The sequence below is a fragment of the Callorhinchus milii genome, unplaced genomic scaffold (genome assembly GCF_018977255.1).
Source record: "Callorhinchus milii isolate IMCB2004 unplaced genomic scaffold, IMCB_Cmil_1.0 Scaffold3, whole genome shotgun sequence".
In the NCBI taxonomy this organism is placed as follows: domain Eukaryota; kingdom Metazoa; phylum Chordata; class Chondrichthyes; order Chimaeriformes; family Callorhinchidae; genus Callorhinchus; species Callorhinchus milii.
Window position 1 is genome coordinate 46,555,432 of NW_024704744.1, and position 15,826 is coordinate 46,571,257.

The 15,826-nt window shown below is 38.3% G+C and overlaps 1 protein-coding gene across 4 annotated transcripts in view; it reads right to left on the minus strand.

Annotated features, from left to right (window-relative positions):
* tfap2b (transcription factor AP-2 beta) overlaps positions 1-15,350 on the minus strand; it is a 37,365-nt gene extending 22,015 nt beyond the window's left edge. For 2 of the 4 annotated variants that reach the window (XM_007892976.2, XM_007892972.2), the window contains exons 1-4: positions 15,254-15,350; positions 9,975-10,424; positions 6,667-6,813; positions 1,501-1,561 (exon numbers count right to left, since the gene is read on the minus strand). In XM_007892976.2, coding sequence (XP_007891167.1) covers positions 1,501-1,561; positions 6,667-6,813; positions 9,975-10,424; positions 15,254-15,334 — 739 coding nt within the window. In that variant the 5' untranslated portion in view covers positions 15,335-15,350. Of the gene's footprint in view, positions 1-1,500; positions 1,562-6,666; positions 6,814-9,974; positions 10,425-11,515; positions 11,702-15,253 lie in introns of those variants that run through there. The other 2 variants (XM_007892974.2, XM_007892975.2) reach the window with 2 other exon arrangements.
* Positions 15,351-15,826: the final 476 nt, after the last annotated feature.

The following is a 15,826-nucleotide window of genomic DNA, read 5'->3' on the forward strand; positions in this document are numbered from 1 at the left end:
ATCTCATCACAGTGGGGACAGCGTTCGCCCACAAAACACACAGTCGCTGCATTTTACAGTATATCCCACGAAGCGCTTTCCGACGTCCTCCCAACGTGAAAGGCGCTACACCAAACGTTAATGCACACGCATTCACAATTCACAATCAAGAGAATAGAATAGAGTTACAAAACGATTAACCAGGTTCATAAAATAGTCCTAACAACCGTCAGCACGCTGAAACAAATAAACAACTCCAATTAATAAGCAAATAAGATATATCCCAATCTCAGAATACAGTAGAGTGCAACAACAAACAAACGCAACCGCGGTGTATGTAAAACTACTTGAACCAAGCATTTTGAAGAATTATTACGTCTGTGGATTATGGATGTAGGAAATTGATTCTGGAACAAATTAATAGCATGTTTGGAAAAACGCCACCAATCGAGGCCTTTTCTCTAGAAGGACCAAGATTCTCACATCCTGTGCACTTGTAATATCAAGTTTAAATATCACATATCTGCCATTATCTACAAATAATATCCATACAGAATACTTGGCCGTTTGTTCCTAATATTATGTACTACTTCTACTGCATTGGATTTCATTTGAATGATGCAATCATTTCCAATATTTAAAGACAAAGGCCTTACTGCTCTGTACCATGATGGCATGTCTAACAAGATTATCGTTATACATGGGTTTCTCTAAGTTTCCCAACATGTCTGTGTGCATTACGGTGTTGAAATCATTTGAAACATTTCGAACGCTATAGCATATGTAAATTCAGTGTGGTGTCTTTTTGTAAGCTACACGTTTTGCCAATTTGAAGCCAGTTTAGCAAAATTGGGAGTTTTAAATGCACTAAATCTAAAATAAGAAATATCAAATCACCCTAGAAATTACAATAATTACCTATTACTAAACGAAGTTAGAGAGGCTAATTATTGCACTTTTTATACTATTGTGAAAGTTTCGAATAATTTGCAATAATAACCATCTCCATTTATAGTTTTAATGAATGTTGAAGTTTGTTTCATTTCCTTCATTTTCAAACTATGCCCGTGGTGCATATATCCATATATTATAACGTGTTGTGCTCCATTGCCCTAAAGAAATAATGTAGTTTTCTATGCGTCACCCCTAAATTACGCCCCAAATTTCCCAATTCAGACTGACGGAACGTCATTTTGGATTATAACTATACTAAAACGGACCGGTTGAAATCTAACAACAGAAAGCGTCATAAAATTATATGTAAACGGAGAATTATAATATTTTAGTCTGTTACAGCATTTGAATGAATGCTTAGAAAGTACCAAATAGTCATACTACTGAATTACACGTGGGAGATTAAGACAATAGTTGGATTCATATTTAGTAGACATTTAGAACATGAAGTTACAAATAAAGTAATTCTATTATAGTAGCTGTTCACATTACTGTTTGACTGGGAAAATCTCATATGGACTGATCAATTCAACCGCTTATTTTAATGCAATTTTCCCCATTCCATACCCTTTTTAATGACAGACTGGTCCAATAAGCTCATGCCACTGGTATTCGTTTCATCCATAGCCTGTTAATACATAAAAAACACCAGTTAGGGTCATATCACTATTCAAATTGACTTGATATTAAAAAGGCATGTATATAAATCAAGTCGAACGGAACTCGACTATCTGTTATTTACATTTATATTACCTGGTTGAGGTTTATTATTCTAGGAAAATTATCAAAGGAAATCAAATTCTCCAGAATTATATATCATCAGAAAATAATCTGCCCAACATCTGGGGCTCACTCGCGTTCTTTTATTATCAAGCAGAGCACATAGCGTACACTAGTAGAGAAATAGACAAATATGTGTTTGATTCAGCAGCAAAATTGTTACAAGCAATTTAAATATAGCTCATTGTGGCACTGTATTTATGTCTGTACACAAGTAACTCTGGATACCTATATATGAGGTGCATAATTATATATGTATATTACAATGTGTACATGATGTGATGTATACATGCATATTGTGAAATACATGCACGTGTCAGACAGAAACAGTGACATAGTTTGCGTTTGTGTGCATTATGAAATTAAGACTGTCATCGTTTCTTTGGAAGCGACAAGAAAAAAAGGTGCATAAAAATACTGTTCTATATCTAGGCAGATATTTTATTAAAATTGTGTAAGGAAAGCAATACTGCTGAACTTGGCAAATAAGGAACCCTATCTGGATCCTGTTGAAAAAGACGTAGTTGATTGCTTCGAATTAGTGTTGAGCTACCTCCCCACGCCTACCAGTATTTAGAAAGGTATTTCACGCTATATTAACTCTCTTGGAACAAGACGGAGGAGAATCTGACAAAACCTTTAATTAAACAGTGGTCACGCAATTGCTAAAGGTTATGTGCCATCTTGTTCCCTGTGATATTCCAACCCCCACATTGAACCGGTTTAATACATAGATTATTTCCAAAAAAAAGATTGATTATATTTTAATGTACTCATTTATTTATAGCCTCGCGGATTTATCCAAACAACACTAGTAATATCCAGCCCTCCGAGTACTAACGTATTTTATGTAATTCAAACTAAGTATTTGTATTAAAAGGATTGGTTTATCCATCATCACATGCAGGTTTATAGTGGTATATCTGACTTACAGCAGTGTAATAACAAACCACAGTAAGTAGACTGTGGACATTACATGTCTTTTATATGCACTTATAATAAAGTTAAAATATAACTTTACTGTATTTTATTTTATTATTTTTGCTATTTGCTCTAAACGCTCGGAAAACCCACCAAAACTGAAAACAAACAAAAGGAAATCTTAGAACTTTATATTATTAGGAGCTGCTTCCTGACCGATTTTAGACATTTTAAGGAAATACTAAATAGCCATTTTAGCAGCCCTTCAATTTCCATATTAAAAAGTCCTGCCTAATCTATCAGTGTGTGTGTGTGTGTGGGGGGGGGGGGGGAGGGGGGGGAGGGATATGAAAGCCCAGTCACCAGTTCCCAGGATCCATTTGTTTCCATCACTGTTTTGTTAAGTACCCGATTCCTCAGAACCAGTTTGCATTATTATAATCCGTACAGTATTCCATTTAGCCATTATTTTTTTTTCTGTGGCGTATAAATGAAAACCGTACAATCGAGCAGTTTCTTAGAGAAACAAATGAGGGGAGGAATGAACTTTGAGAGAGAGAGAGAGAGTCGCTGTCCATGTGCCTTCGAGCACGTGCTGTTGCCTTTGATAGAAATTAGGCAACGAGATGACAGCTCACAGCGTGAGAATAGGCGGTCAATGTAAAGCGGTCCTGATTTCCTGGAATTATTTTAGATTTTTTTTGTTGGATTGAAATTAAGTATTGATCAAGTGCCTATGAGCTCTCTATCCCCCAGCGTTGCTATTATTCGCGTGTTATGGGGGAAAAAATGGTTAATAGTGTTGCTTATATAAAGCATGTTTGAAATATACTACATGCATCGTCTGCATTCAATAAATAATTTCTGAGTATATTGTTTTCCTATTTTATCCAATAATTTCGGGAAAAAAGGTATGTTATTGCGACGAGCCTTAGAGCAAGCCGCTTCAACAGAACGTTAAAACGAAGTTTATGCAGCTAATGAGAAAGGTCTACTTTGATTTTCTATCTAATTATCACCGCCTGCTGGGTTTTTGTAGAGGATATTCACGCAGCATGTTGGCAGTTAATAGTCACAGAGAGTATCATAAAGATTTAATTAGAAATGCATGCGGAAATGAGGGAAAAACAACTCACACTTTTAATTACCAGACTCTTTGCTTTAAAGGGATGTGAACAGCAGGATTTGAACAAATTGCGAAAGGAAACGCGTGCACGTTTACAAACAATTTACTGCACACATCTTTCTGCATTTCACCTAATTTTTATGGTTGCTTCTCTTCACACCCTGTGCACCCTATGCCAGCAGTTTCGTGTCTCCTACACTTTGAATTAACTTGCCCTCAAATTATAGTTGTTGTTGAATTCCTCAAAACCGATGCGTCCCTGGTCTAGCAATCTACTTGTCAATTTCAATGGTTTATTGTCGAGACAGTGGTGGGTTTAGAAGCGAATCCACCAGTAAACAGAATGGGGGGTGGGTATGAGGGGGAAGAAAATGTCTGCATTCATTAATTACTTACAATGATTTATACGGGCGACAGAGTTACAGTTCTTAGTCCGACACATTTCGGCAGACGTTTATAAATGATCAGATAAGAAACACAGCAACTTTTGTGTTTTATTTGCATCACTTGCTTGTAAATCTGGAGTGTATTCGCCGTGGTGCAGGAAGGTTGTGGATTTCATGTATGCAATGGTTGAGTGATTAGCGATGTCCACTGAACAGAAGCTTCCCAAACCATAGTGAATACAGATAGGTTTCGCTCATTGTAACCCAAAACAAGATTTTATAGCACAAATTATATATGCCACAATTAAAGAGTCACATTTAGCTGTTGGGCCGTGTTTGATTTCCTACCAGAGAGAATGACGTTAATTTTATATTTGTGGATCAATTTACGTTTAGATATTTAAAATATGCCTATCATGATGTCGGCAGACTTTGGCAGGATAGTGTATCCCAATACGTCCCAATAAGACTCATGGTATGTGGAAGAAAGTGTAGCTAAGAAGTTATCCACCTTGGCAGAAAATGGCCCTGTATATAGCACTGTTTTATTACATATAATAAACGAAAATCCAATATACTGAAAACGCCACGTGAATATTCCTGGCTCTTCTATATTTAACTCAAATATGAAGAACTTAAACAATAAACAGTCGCGAAAAATTGGCTTTGACCTCATAATACCTGTAATTTATTTTCATGTTAAATTCATATTAACCTTCTTGTGAGTTAAAAACTATATTTTTTGGTATTTTTTGTATAGATTTTATTCAATTGATCATTGTTAAGAGTATCCAGCTTTTTCAAAAAAAATTTGATCTTAAGGGGAAAAGGAAGATTATCACACACAGTCTGCTAAATTACATTGGTCTTGATCTTAAAGAGGGAAATTCATCTTGTTAGAGAAAATGGCAAATGGACCAAATAAAGATCAATCACTTTACTGTTTTTTTCTTTCTCGTGGGGAACAATCCACTCACCGAATTATGATTCATTCTGACATGCTTTAGTGTTGTTTTCATTTTCAATTACTCGCACACTTTGAAGTTTAAAGGTAGTGAGAGCACAAGTCTTGGTGTAGAATTGCTTTAATTGAAGGCAACTCTTTACATACTTTTTTCTATTTTTTGGAAAAAAATAAATTGGAGTTTTGCATTTCAAATTGGATTGGTCCTCTTTAGCGCTTATATGAAACAATGACTGATGTTTTCTATCAGAGTACACAGGTTAGAGGACCATTAGTGTGTAAACCTGTCCGACCAGATTTTGTCAATTTTGGGCCAGTTTAGCAAAATTGGTCATCTCACGAGTAACTGATTCGGGTAAGAAACCAAACTTTCAATGACAATTAACTTAGCTGAGGTAAAAGAGTAAAAAAACAAATCAGGATGCCATTTACAAATTGTGTTCGGATGTCGCCTTAATGTATTGGGTACCAATAAAGGCTACTGCAACATTATAGTGTTTTGTTTAATCCAGCTAAATCCCTCAAACATCATTACTTGGTGCATTGTGCCAGAGATCGTTTTGCATCTTTTATTCGCTATATGCCCCCTCCCCAAAAGAAATAACAAGTGTTTATTACCATCATTGGCTAGCTAAACAATTCAACAATAACCAAAAAGGAAAGCAAAATGAGGTTTAAAATTGTGTTATAAGTTGCTTGTAATTATCAATACTGTTATTTAACTGGTAAACGTCGTGAGCGTTGGATTTTGATGGAAAAGCATAATACACTATACATTGAATTGTTTGGTGGTGAGACTTTTTTTATCTAGGTTTAGGATGAAAAAGAAAAAGAAAAAAAAAGTATTAGAGACTTAACTATTTATGGAAAGCCCCCAAGCTATCATTAAACTGTGGCGTTTTTGCATTTTTAAAAGGATAAGGTTGGTTACAATAGTCAGTCATTTTATGGGTTTTCCTAATTGCACTTTCCAACCACAATTTCTTTATTTTTTTAAAAAAATGAAATAGCGAATTTAAAATAATGAAAGAAAAGGCTTTATTTAAATGTATTGTGCAGTTTAAATATTCACCTCTCCAATTCCAATACGTCAGGCGAAAAATACACAACAGTATATTTGATGCCATCGATTACGTTAGGTTGAAATGTGTTAATAATTATTCTCTCACTATGTTCCTAAGCGTTCAATGTGACTTTCGCATTGACAATATATTTTTAAATAACATCAGCACCGTTTTACGACGTACCACCAAATTATGTTGAAAACAAAATCTTGCCTGAATGTGAATTGAAAAGTAAATGAATAGATTAGCCGTGCGATTAAGATGGTGAGCTTTTACGCCAAAATAAACATAATTTAAGAAATCTCATTTTGCACAAAATGATTACAGATGCTTTGCTTTTAATTTGTCGGAAGAAAAAAAATAGCAGAAAGATAAAAGCAAAACGTGACGAGGGTGCAGTGAATTGAGTAAACATTCATTAATATTCTAGCTATCGCGGATTTTTCTTATTTTATAAGTAGTTACGTATGCAAAGAAGATAGTGAAACCTACGCTTAAATAATGCAACTCAAACTTTCCCTTTGGACTGGCATTCCTGGCGATATCAACCTCAGCTTTGTGGTGTCCTTCAGCTGCACAATCCTGACATGCTCCAATTTGCTTCCAAAATGACCAGAGTCGTTTATTTTCTGAAGGGATCTGAGTAACAGTAAATATTGAGTGCAATGTGAAAAACAGCACATTTTCATAGACTCTGTCTTATATTTATTTTAGCAATATTGTATACAGTAATTAAAGGTTTCTCAAAAAATTTGACCGTCAAAATAATTGAGAATTTACTAATTTTGTAGAGGTGGTTGACCCTCTTAATAAGAGCACGATGCTTGAAGTCTTGAGTTAATTTTGATAACATTTGTCTGTTTGCCATTTTTTTTACCTATTTAGCTCATGACTAATTATATACAAACTGAAAATATCCCCAGAAAAATATCTATGCGATATTCGGTTGCACTGACTTTTACCTTCGATTTTGGGGTATTCCTAATCTGGTAGATCATATTAAGATTTAAATTAGACTCGTGTATTTCAGAGTACATATTTCAAGATCGCACGGAAATGATTTTAAAAACAGAATTGATTGAAGCGTTTGTGCTGTGATGATAAATTTCTGGTTAAGATATATTTCAGATCTATTCTGTCCTTTAGAACAAGCGTTTAATTCGACCGAACATATCAAATCTGAAATACTATTGTATCCACACCGGCTACATTGCATGGACCAATGCTGTAGTAATAAATGCAATTCTACTGCAAATGAATGCTGAGGGGACGAATCGACTATGGCACTACGGTAAATTATATTACTGATGCTGTGAAGTTCAGTGCTTATACAGCAAAATACCACCTCCGATTCGAAAACAATCACATTAAAATGTTGATGACAGATATGTGTACATGTATCATTGTGGCATTATCCATGATTACATTTACGGGTGACGCTGTTAGTCCCGCAGTGAAACGCAAAGCGGTATTAAATATAGAAAGCTGCTGAGACGTTAATATAGTCGCATGCTGCATGCATAATTCTAAATTTACAAAAAAATACAGTTATGACAAATTATGTGCACTTATTATATAATAGTCAATGAATAAATGCATGGTTAAATGGTAGTAGTTCAGTGGTTAAAACATAAAGCTACAAGCGTACTCGGATTTATAAAGTCCCCTGCTGCACGCGAACTCAGAGAGGCAAACAATAAATGTCATGGAAAAGACAGCAGTACAATAACTGATCTTCATAGACCGTGGTTTGAAACCATCAATAAATCTACATCAGCGCCTCATTCGTCCAGACAGTAGCAGCTAGCAACTGAATGAGCTTGGGAAGGACAGATGTCCAAAACGACCTGAAATTTGTCCCCTGTGCACATTTGGAAGTGATAATATTCTTTTGCATAAATCAGCATGGCACTTAGCATACTTCACCCTTCTAGCTGCTCCATATTATTAAAATGATTCAAAACGTACACTGATCTTTGTGAAAAACGATTGCAGTCAAAATCACTTTTTTTGAAACGAAAATAAACAGCGTTTTTTTTTGTGTGTGTTCCAAAAGTTACATCTATTGTCAGTGGAACAACTCTATTTTCCATAAAAACGGAAAATATTTGGCAAAGTTTCATGAAAATAGAATCCACTAATACCCACGGCACTTTATTAAAGTGCGTTTGAAAAGGCAAGGCACATGCTGCATATATACACCAAACAAATCCAAAGCCAAATTTTCCAAAGGATTCGAGCTTTGGTAAGGATCTCTAAACTTTTATCGCCACTATTGTGTAATGTTCTGATGTAAGTGGCTTTTCAGTTAACATGGACGTCAGGTAATCGAAAAGGTGAGAGCACTTTCACCAGCCCTACTGTGGATTAACACAACAAATGTGCGCAATGTGCTTTTAGTTTCTAACTTGTCAAAATATTTTAAGGTGCCTCAAATATATATTAGTTCAACAGAATCTAAGCGGCCATTTTTATCCATTGGCAACTACTTTTCGATCATTTTATGAGGTGTATTTTATTGTAACTTTAGAATATATTTCAGCCCCAAATATCTACAGTGTCACACTCCAAACCAGTTAAGTTATTAAAGAGTATGATAACCTTTAAATTATTAGTAACTTCCCACACATGCACACACGGTATATATATACAAGGTCAGTCTCTTTGGTGTATGTACAACACATTATAAAAGAATGTATCACGTGGCCCTTTTCATGTGCAGAATAGGACAACTGGTATCAGGGTCTTTCAAAACATAGCTTTTTCAGGTAATTCAGGTTTTAAATGACTCCACATTCCCCCTAATAAATCTCTCTCATGCACGCAGATTCACAACTGAACTCAAATTGTGTTTAATCAAAATTGCAAAATAAAGACAATTTCCTGTAACAGCCAGTCAGACTATTATAATCACAATTGCCAACGAAATATTGGTGTCCCTGATAAACAGGAGGCAGTTTCTACTGGGTGTTATTCCTCTTCAGTGAACGCCCCTCCCTCTCACACCTCCCATTATAATGTACGTTTATATCAACTTTGCAATCATCTCGTTCCACGTAGTCTCCATAAAGCTGCATCTGCTTCTATCTGACTGAACAATTGCGCTATTTTATTCGCGTGTTTGTTTTCCATCAAATCGTTCCAAGCACATTCACTGATATATTAATGTATCCGGATTAGATCCACAGTAGCTTTATTGTTTTATTTAATTGTAAATCGGAATTTGGTGTCGTGGGGCACTATTATTCATATTCTAATGATCAATCGTCTCTGGGGGTTAGTTCTGATAAGTGGGGACAATACTTTAGCTGGCAGAATGTTTACAAAACAAGTCTTTACTGATAGTTTGAGAAGCGAATACATAGATGTATATACTGTAAAGAGAGTGGGTGAATAATAGTAATTCTACCACGGATTAGGTGCAAGGGACGACGCTTAAATCACAGTTAAACTGACTCTGAAATCTATCAATCCTATCGTCCCTAATAAACCAAAGGAGTGCCTATCAATCATTTCTTGCAGAGTGCTCGATCAAGAGGGGTTCACTATTAGGGTGAATATATTTCTCCCTTTTTGGTATCGTTTTAGGATATTAATAAACAGAAAATATTGGCACGTTGCCTCTTTTTGTTTTAGAATAGGACGGATGTTGCAGGTCATATGAAAATAATTATTTGAGTTGTTTTACATTACTTCAGATTATTTTCCATTGACAGAATCGAAGTGAAACTGCAATAATGCATGCGTGACTTTGGAATAAAAGTCAATGGTCGTGCAATGTCAATGTCCAAAGGGCTCACCTGCACGTCCTCCATTCCTGGGTGGTTGATGCCATGCAGGGACAAGCTGTCCCCCATCCCCGAATCCAGTCCATGAGCGGAGTGGATGAGCACGTCTGGCCGCCGCACGCTGGGGTAATCCCGGCGAGGGTCGAGCCCAGTGAGCTGGGGCAGAGCCCGGGGCTGGTGCAGGAGGCTGGCTTCGGCTCCCACGTCCTGCCGCTGCCTCTGCTGCCAGGGATGCTGCTGTGGCTGATGCAGGGCGTTCAGGGAATAGGGATCGTTGACGTGGGAATACGGATCCTGGCTCTGGTGGTAAGGGAGAGGCTGGTAAGGAGGAGGGAAGTAGGGTGGCTGGAAATCCGAGGTTGGGGTGTGTGAGAGCGGTGGAGCCGTGGAGTAGTGTCCCTGAGAGACCGACCCGAGTTGGGACAGCCTCGAACTGTGACTGTTAACTCCATCATGCCGGTCCTGCAAAGCAGAGATAACCCAACTTAATATAACACGTATTATATCAGCATAAAAGTTATATAACACGAGGGCAAAAAGAAAGGCACTATTTTTAAAAAAATCTTATTTTTCGTGTTTGGTAATTCAACAAATGATTGATAGTAGAATGATAACAAAACGAATGTGTTTATAAAGTTGGAATCAATCTTTAATAAAGCATACAAAATCCACCGCGGCAAAAAAAAAAAGCAATAGAGAATAATCCGTTTCAAACTATCTTGCTGTGAGCTTTTTTTTTTGCATGAGAAAAAAATGTAAGCAAAATAACATTATAATTTCCAGATAATAACATTATATTGGGCGTCCCAAATTTAAACATTCATTAAAATAATAGATTTTGCCTTATTAGTGAATGCGCATTTAACACGTGAAAAAGTCCGAGCAACTAAGTCACACGCTTCAATCATTCCGATCTTAAAATGCCAAATAAATATTTTAAAGACAAATCCAATAACGTCAAACGTTACGCAAAGTATTGTTTTTGCTACACGGGAGGAAACTCGATTTCAATATGTGGCTCACAGGAAGACGGGGGGAGGGGGGGGGGGGGGGGGGGGGGGGGGGGCGGCTAAGACGCGTAAAATACCACAATTATATAATTTAAATAATATGAAACAGAGAGACAAAAGTGATACGGAAAAAGAAAAAAAAAGCGAAACAAATACACGCCTGGTCCGCCAAGAATAGTTAAAACAAAATCAAACAAAAACAAAATTCGGCGTGGTTAGATAAGGACGCAGTAAAATGCAAAACAAAACAACAAAAAAAATGAAGCTAGACAATGCAAGTCCATAGGGAAAGCTGCCGAGCTAATAACAAAAAAAGAGCAGGAATGTCAAGTAAACTAAATAACATCTTTAACTAAAATTGCGACTCAAATTGCCAAAAGCTATGCGAGCGCTGCTGAAAGTTTTGCCCACTGACGCGTCCATCTAAACCCGATTAGATAACAATGCAAACAAGAGAGAAAGAGACTGCAATTATGGACTAAATTACAAAGCCATCGGCGTTTGGGGCGAAATGGGATTCTGTCGAGTACTGATCCAACTCACCATGGCTGTGTAAGTGTGGACTAACATCTGTAGTAAGTCTGATCACAGAACATCAACCAGAAGGGAAGAGAGACTGCAGGGAAAGATGCTCGAAGCCTGAAGTATCTCCAACACTATATCCATCAAAATTGGCCCAAAAAAGAGGACAAATGCTGTATATTTTCTCTCTCTCCCCAGCTCCCAACCAGTGCTAGCCTCTCCAAGGCAAGGCGCTGACTGTTCACATCCCCCTCTCTGCCACTCTACACCGCCTCATAATAATTGATATTCATGACTATTAATATTACACGAATACTTAAAGGAAGAATGGTGGCAAATCGAGCGTGAAGCAGCCAGCGAGCGCTCCCCTACTATTGTAAATGACGTTCATTCAGACGAGAATTACTAGATGTAATCAGACAGGGGGGCTGGCGGCACCGCGGCCAGACTTTGGGCAAAACTTCTGCAGAGAAATAGCCAGACAACCGAAAGATTATAGTCCAACAGTCCAGTCAGATAGGCAAAAGGGGCTGTCTTAAGGAAGCAATACCTTTGTCGCCGTTTAAATGTCGAGGTACACAGCGTCCTCTTTAACATAGTCCAGCCTTCCAGAGCGGTTGCACGTAGACGTTACACAAATAATTATATCTAAGCGCCACAAACTCCCCCCCCCCCCCTCTCTGCTGTGTCTTGGTTTTGCTTACATTTCTGTGCATTCATGTACAGCTGCCGAATGCTTATGGAGTTTTACGCGGAATCTTGCTTTTTAACCCTTTCAAACCCGAATTTCGTTCGCAGTTTTCAAGCAGAATACTTCGTTCATGTGGCAGCTAATTCGAGCATTTGATCTTTTTTTATTCGTAGTGATCTTTCACAGCCGAAGGTTGGAGGTTGAATTGGGGAACGCACACACATACACATACATTGGGAGACACACATCACATCTTTGATTATGGTATTTCCACAAAGAAGCTGCGACTACTTACAATTAAATGAGTTAACGTCAAATCCGCGTTGAGAACAATGTACCCGGTGCCATAATCTGCTATTTTTGCTAGATTTCCATCCTTGATAAGATCAAAACTATTTTACCACCCTTCCTCTTGGCAAAATACAGTTGATCTTATCAGAGCTCCACTGAAAAGAACAGCATCTTTCATTTTAAAGACTCTCTCCCTCTCATATCCTGGTGTGGTATCAACCTAATTAAATCCATTTTAGGTGAAAGGGAACGATTTCAGTGAAGAGTATAGGTCTTTATTCTGATCAATTATAAACAGCGTATGATACTCAAACATTTTTTTAGCACAGTACTGCAATACGGAAGTTCAAATGAGTCAATAGTCAAGAGACCTACTTGTGCACGCTTATGAAATACCGTATAATATCCAGTAACCGGCATTTCTAATGAGGAATGAAAGGTGTTGGGTGTTTTGCAAAGTGCTTTTGGAACAATCTACAGTGTAAAGGTCTGTTTTGTTATCGCAAACTACAGTCAGTGATCCAACGCATTGCAAATCCAATCCTCTCGTTCCCAACGTTATCTGGCAAATTAAAAAAAAAACGTTCCCCTTTCATGCCGGCAGCTGTAAAACATTTACAAGGAATTCTGTAAAGATCGTCGAAGTTTACAGAACTGATGCAAGCCAGAGGGGCTGTTTTGATGCTTTGGGGGAATGCGTTCTAGTTGTTCCGGGTTACGCTGGAACCCGTTGGACCGGCTTGTTCAGCCCATTTATTAAAAGGCAATTTATTCTTCTGACATCAACCTCGTCGACTTATCCCTGCAATTTCCACCCGAAAATTATGGCTCCTTTATATATAAAAAAAGTTTGGAAGTTTCAGTGCGCGGAATCGGTATAATCCGTCTGATTGTCTCATTGGGGGCAGATATTGTTCTCGTCAGTGAAGTGTGTACCTAAAGCTATTTTATTCATCAGTGTTAAATGCATGCATGAATCGTTTACTGGTATTTCAACCCATTCAATTTTTTGGGATGCCCACTCAGGGAAGGAAAGAAAACAGGCAGGGGAAGGAAGGGAAGTCGACTGCATTTAATGCAATTAATTTGATAGTACAATCTGGCCAACAAAAGGGCTGTTCGAAGACAAGTTACAGTATGAATCATCCAATCGTTTATTCCATATATTACTGCAAGATTACCGAACTATAGATAACAAATGCTTGTGTAAGTGTGGCACCTTGAATTCACGACGAACCCTCATTTCTGCTATTTACATGCATTTCGGTATCAAATGAATGAACCGATCCATTTCAGCAGCATCGTGCAGAATACATCGGGGAAAAAAAACAGTCGACAATTCCACATTCACTGGGCAATTGACAAAACAAAACCACCGGAAAATATACACCAAGTCAGCGTTCTTTTGTTTTACTTCTATCAAACACGAAGAGCACAGATCCCTCCCTGGCCGAACGCGGGACTCAAACCATGACATTACGCTTAACCTTCAAAATGACGGCAGAAAGAATTGATTAGAAATTGACGGCATTTTGCCTGGAAACGCAAATAAACGATCGGGAAAGTCAGCGGTCGGGTGAAATAGACTTGTTCTGGTTGAAATTCTGCTTCAAATGCTTCGGATTTCGGCAGCTTGCGGTTGATAATTAGCCCGACGAGAGTCTTGAGAGCAGAGGCATGTGTGGCTCTGCAGAGGGCGGCTACCCGCCGGGCTGAGCTCAAGAGCCCGTTAAGCGGCACGTTTGGCACCAATTCATCAGCCCGTTTACTCTCTTCCATAAGCCATTTTCTGGACTCCTTCTCCATTGTGGGGTCGGTCACTTAATTCAGCCCATCGCTGCGGGAACGCACTGAGCCAAAAGCGCGTCCACACGCGCGGTGTGTGCCTCACCGTGTAGTGTGCGCTCTTTATGCAATCTATTGCTTTCTGGCTTCTACCTCACCCTTTCGCACATGGACCGCAAGATCGACGTCGAGAGAACACAATCGCTGAAACACAATCTAGTTTTTTTCTCTTACTTTTCTGCACTCCTTTACAATCGCATAGTTATCCCCCCACCCCCTCTCTCCCTCTCTCTCTCCACTCTCTCTCTCTCTCATTCTTAACACACATTAGCATGCCAGTATGCGAAGGATGTGCTGCAACTTTTTAAACATTAACTGGTCTCCAGGATTACTGGCACTCACAGCCTGACCTCTCGCAATTGCCAGCCTGACATCGTTTCACTTCACCGGCTGCGGGCAACAGGACTCACCACGTACAACCTCCGAAACTCTCTCTAAACATACACTTAATAATTTGGAAGCAATCACATTATCATAAGCCAACCAGAGAGCCTGAACGCAGCGATCGTTTCAAAGTTTATTTCCGCAAAGCTCTGAGTGTGCATAATGCAACCAATTCTGGCTATAATGTAGTCACCTTAACGAAAACTGGTTGAATCGTTCCTATTGTAGGTCTATGAAGCACTGCACTTAGCATATATAACACAGTCGTTTCGCCTTCTTCCTTATTTTACAGCATTGAAAATAAACAACTAGCTCCATGTCGCAGTAGTCAATATAAGATTTCCAATATATATATATATATATCTAAACACATCAATGATATCAAATGGTCAGTAGAGCAAATGCAGTTGTTTTTTATTAATACAACAGTTTATTTGTTAGACGTGCGCGCACACACACACGCACACACATACACAGAATCAACACAGAACTCACAAAATGCTTACAATTTAACATAAGTACGGAAAAAAAGTCCCCGTAGTGCTCACCTCGTAGATGTCCTCGTATTTGACATTTTCTACTAGTTTCCAGAGCATGTTTGCAGTCTGGTCTTTAGGAGATGAGTGCATTCATGTGAAGAGCAGCTGTCTGCTTTCTCTCTCTCCCTCTCTCTATCCCTCTCTCTCTCTCTAATGATCCACTTAATTGGCAAAAAAAGGAACCCAATCCGAGACGAATTCCTTCAGCACTATATACACTGACACGACCAACTCAGCCCAAAACACGCATATTTCTTTACTCAATAGTACAGTCTAAGTTTACCCTTAATGATAAACATCGAGTTAAAATAAAGGTATTTCCTTACAGTTAAAATTCAAGCTTCAATGTTACCGCTGCCTAGTTCGGAAACGAAAGGCTCAGTGAGTGAGTCAGTCAGTCAGTCAGTCTGTCTGTCTGTCTGTCCTGTTCATTAAATAAGTGAACCATTTACGGACGGGTTGTATCCGCACTCCGCGCAATAAGAGGGCACATGTCTGTCCGTCTGTCTCTCCCTCTATCTGTCTACCTATCTCATTGGACGCACATGATCATCGTAAAGCTTTGCAAGCTATAAATGTACA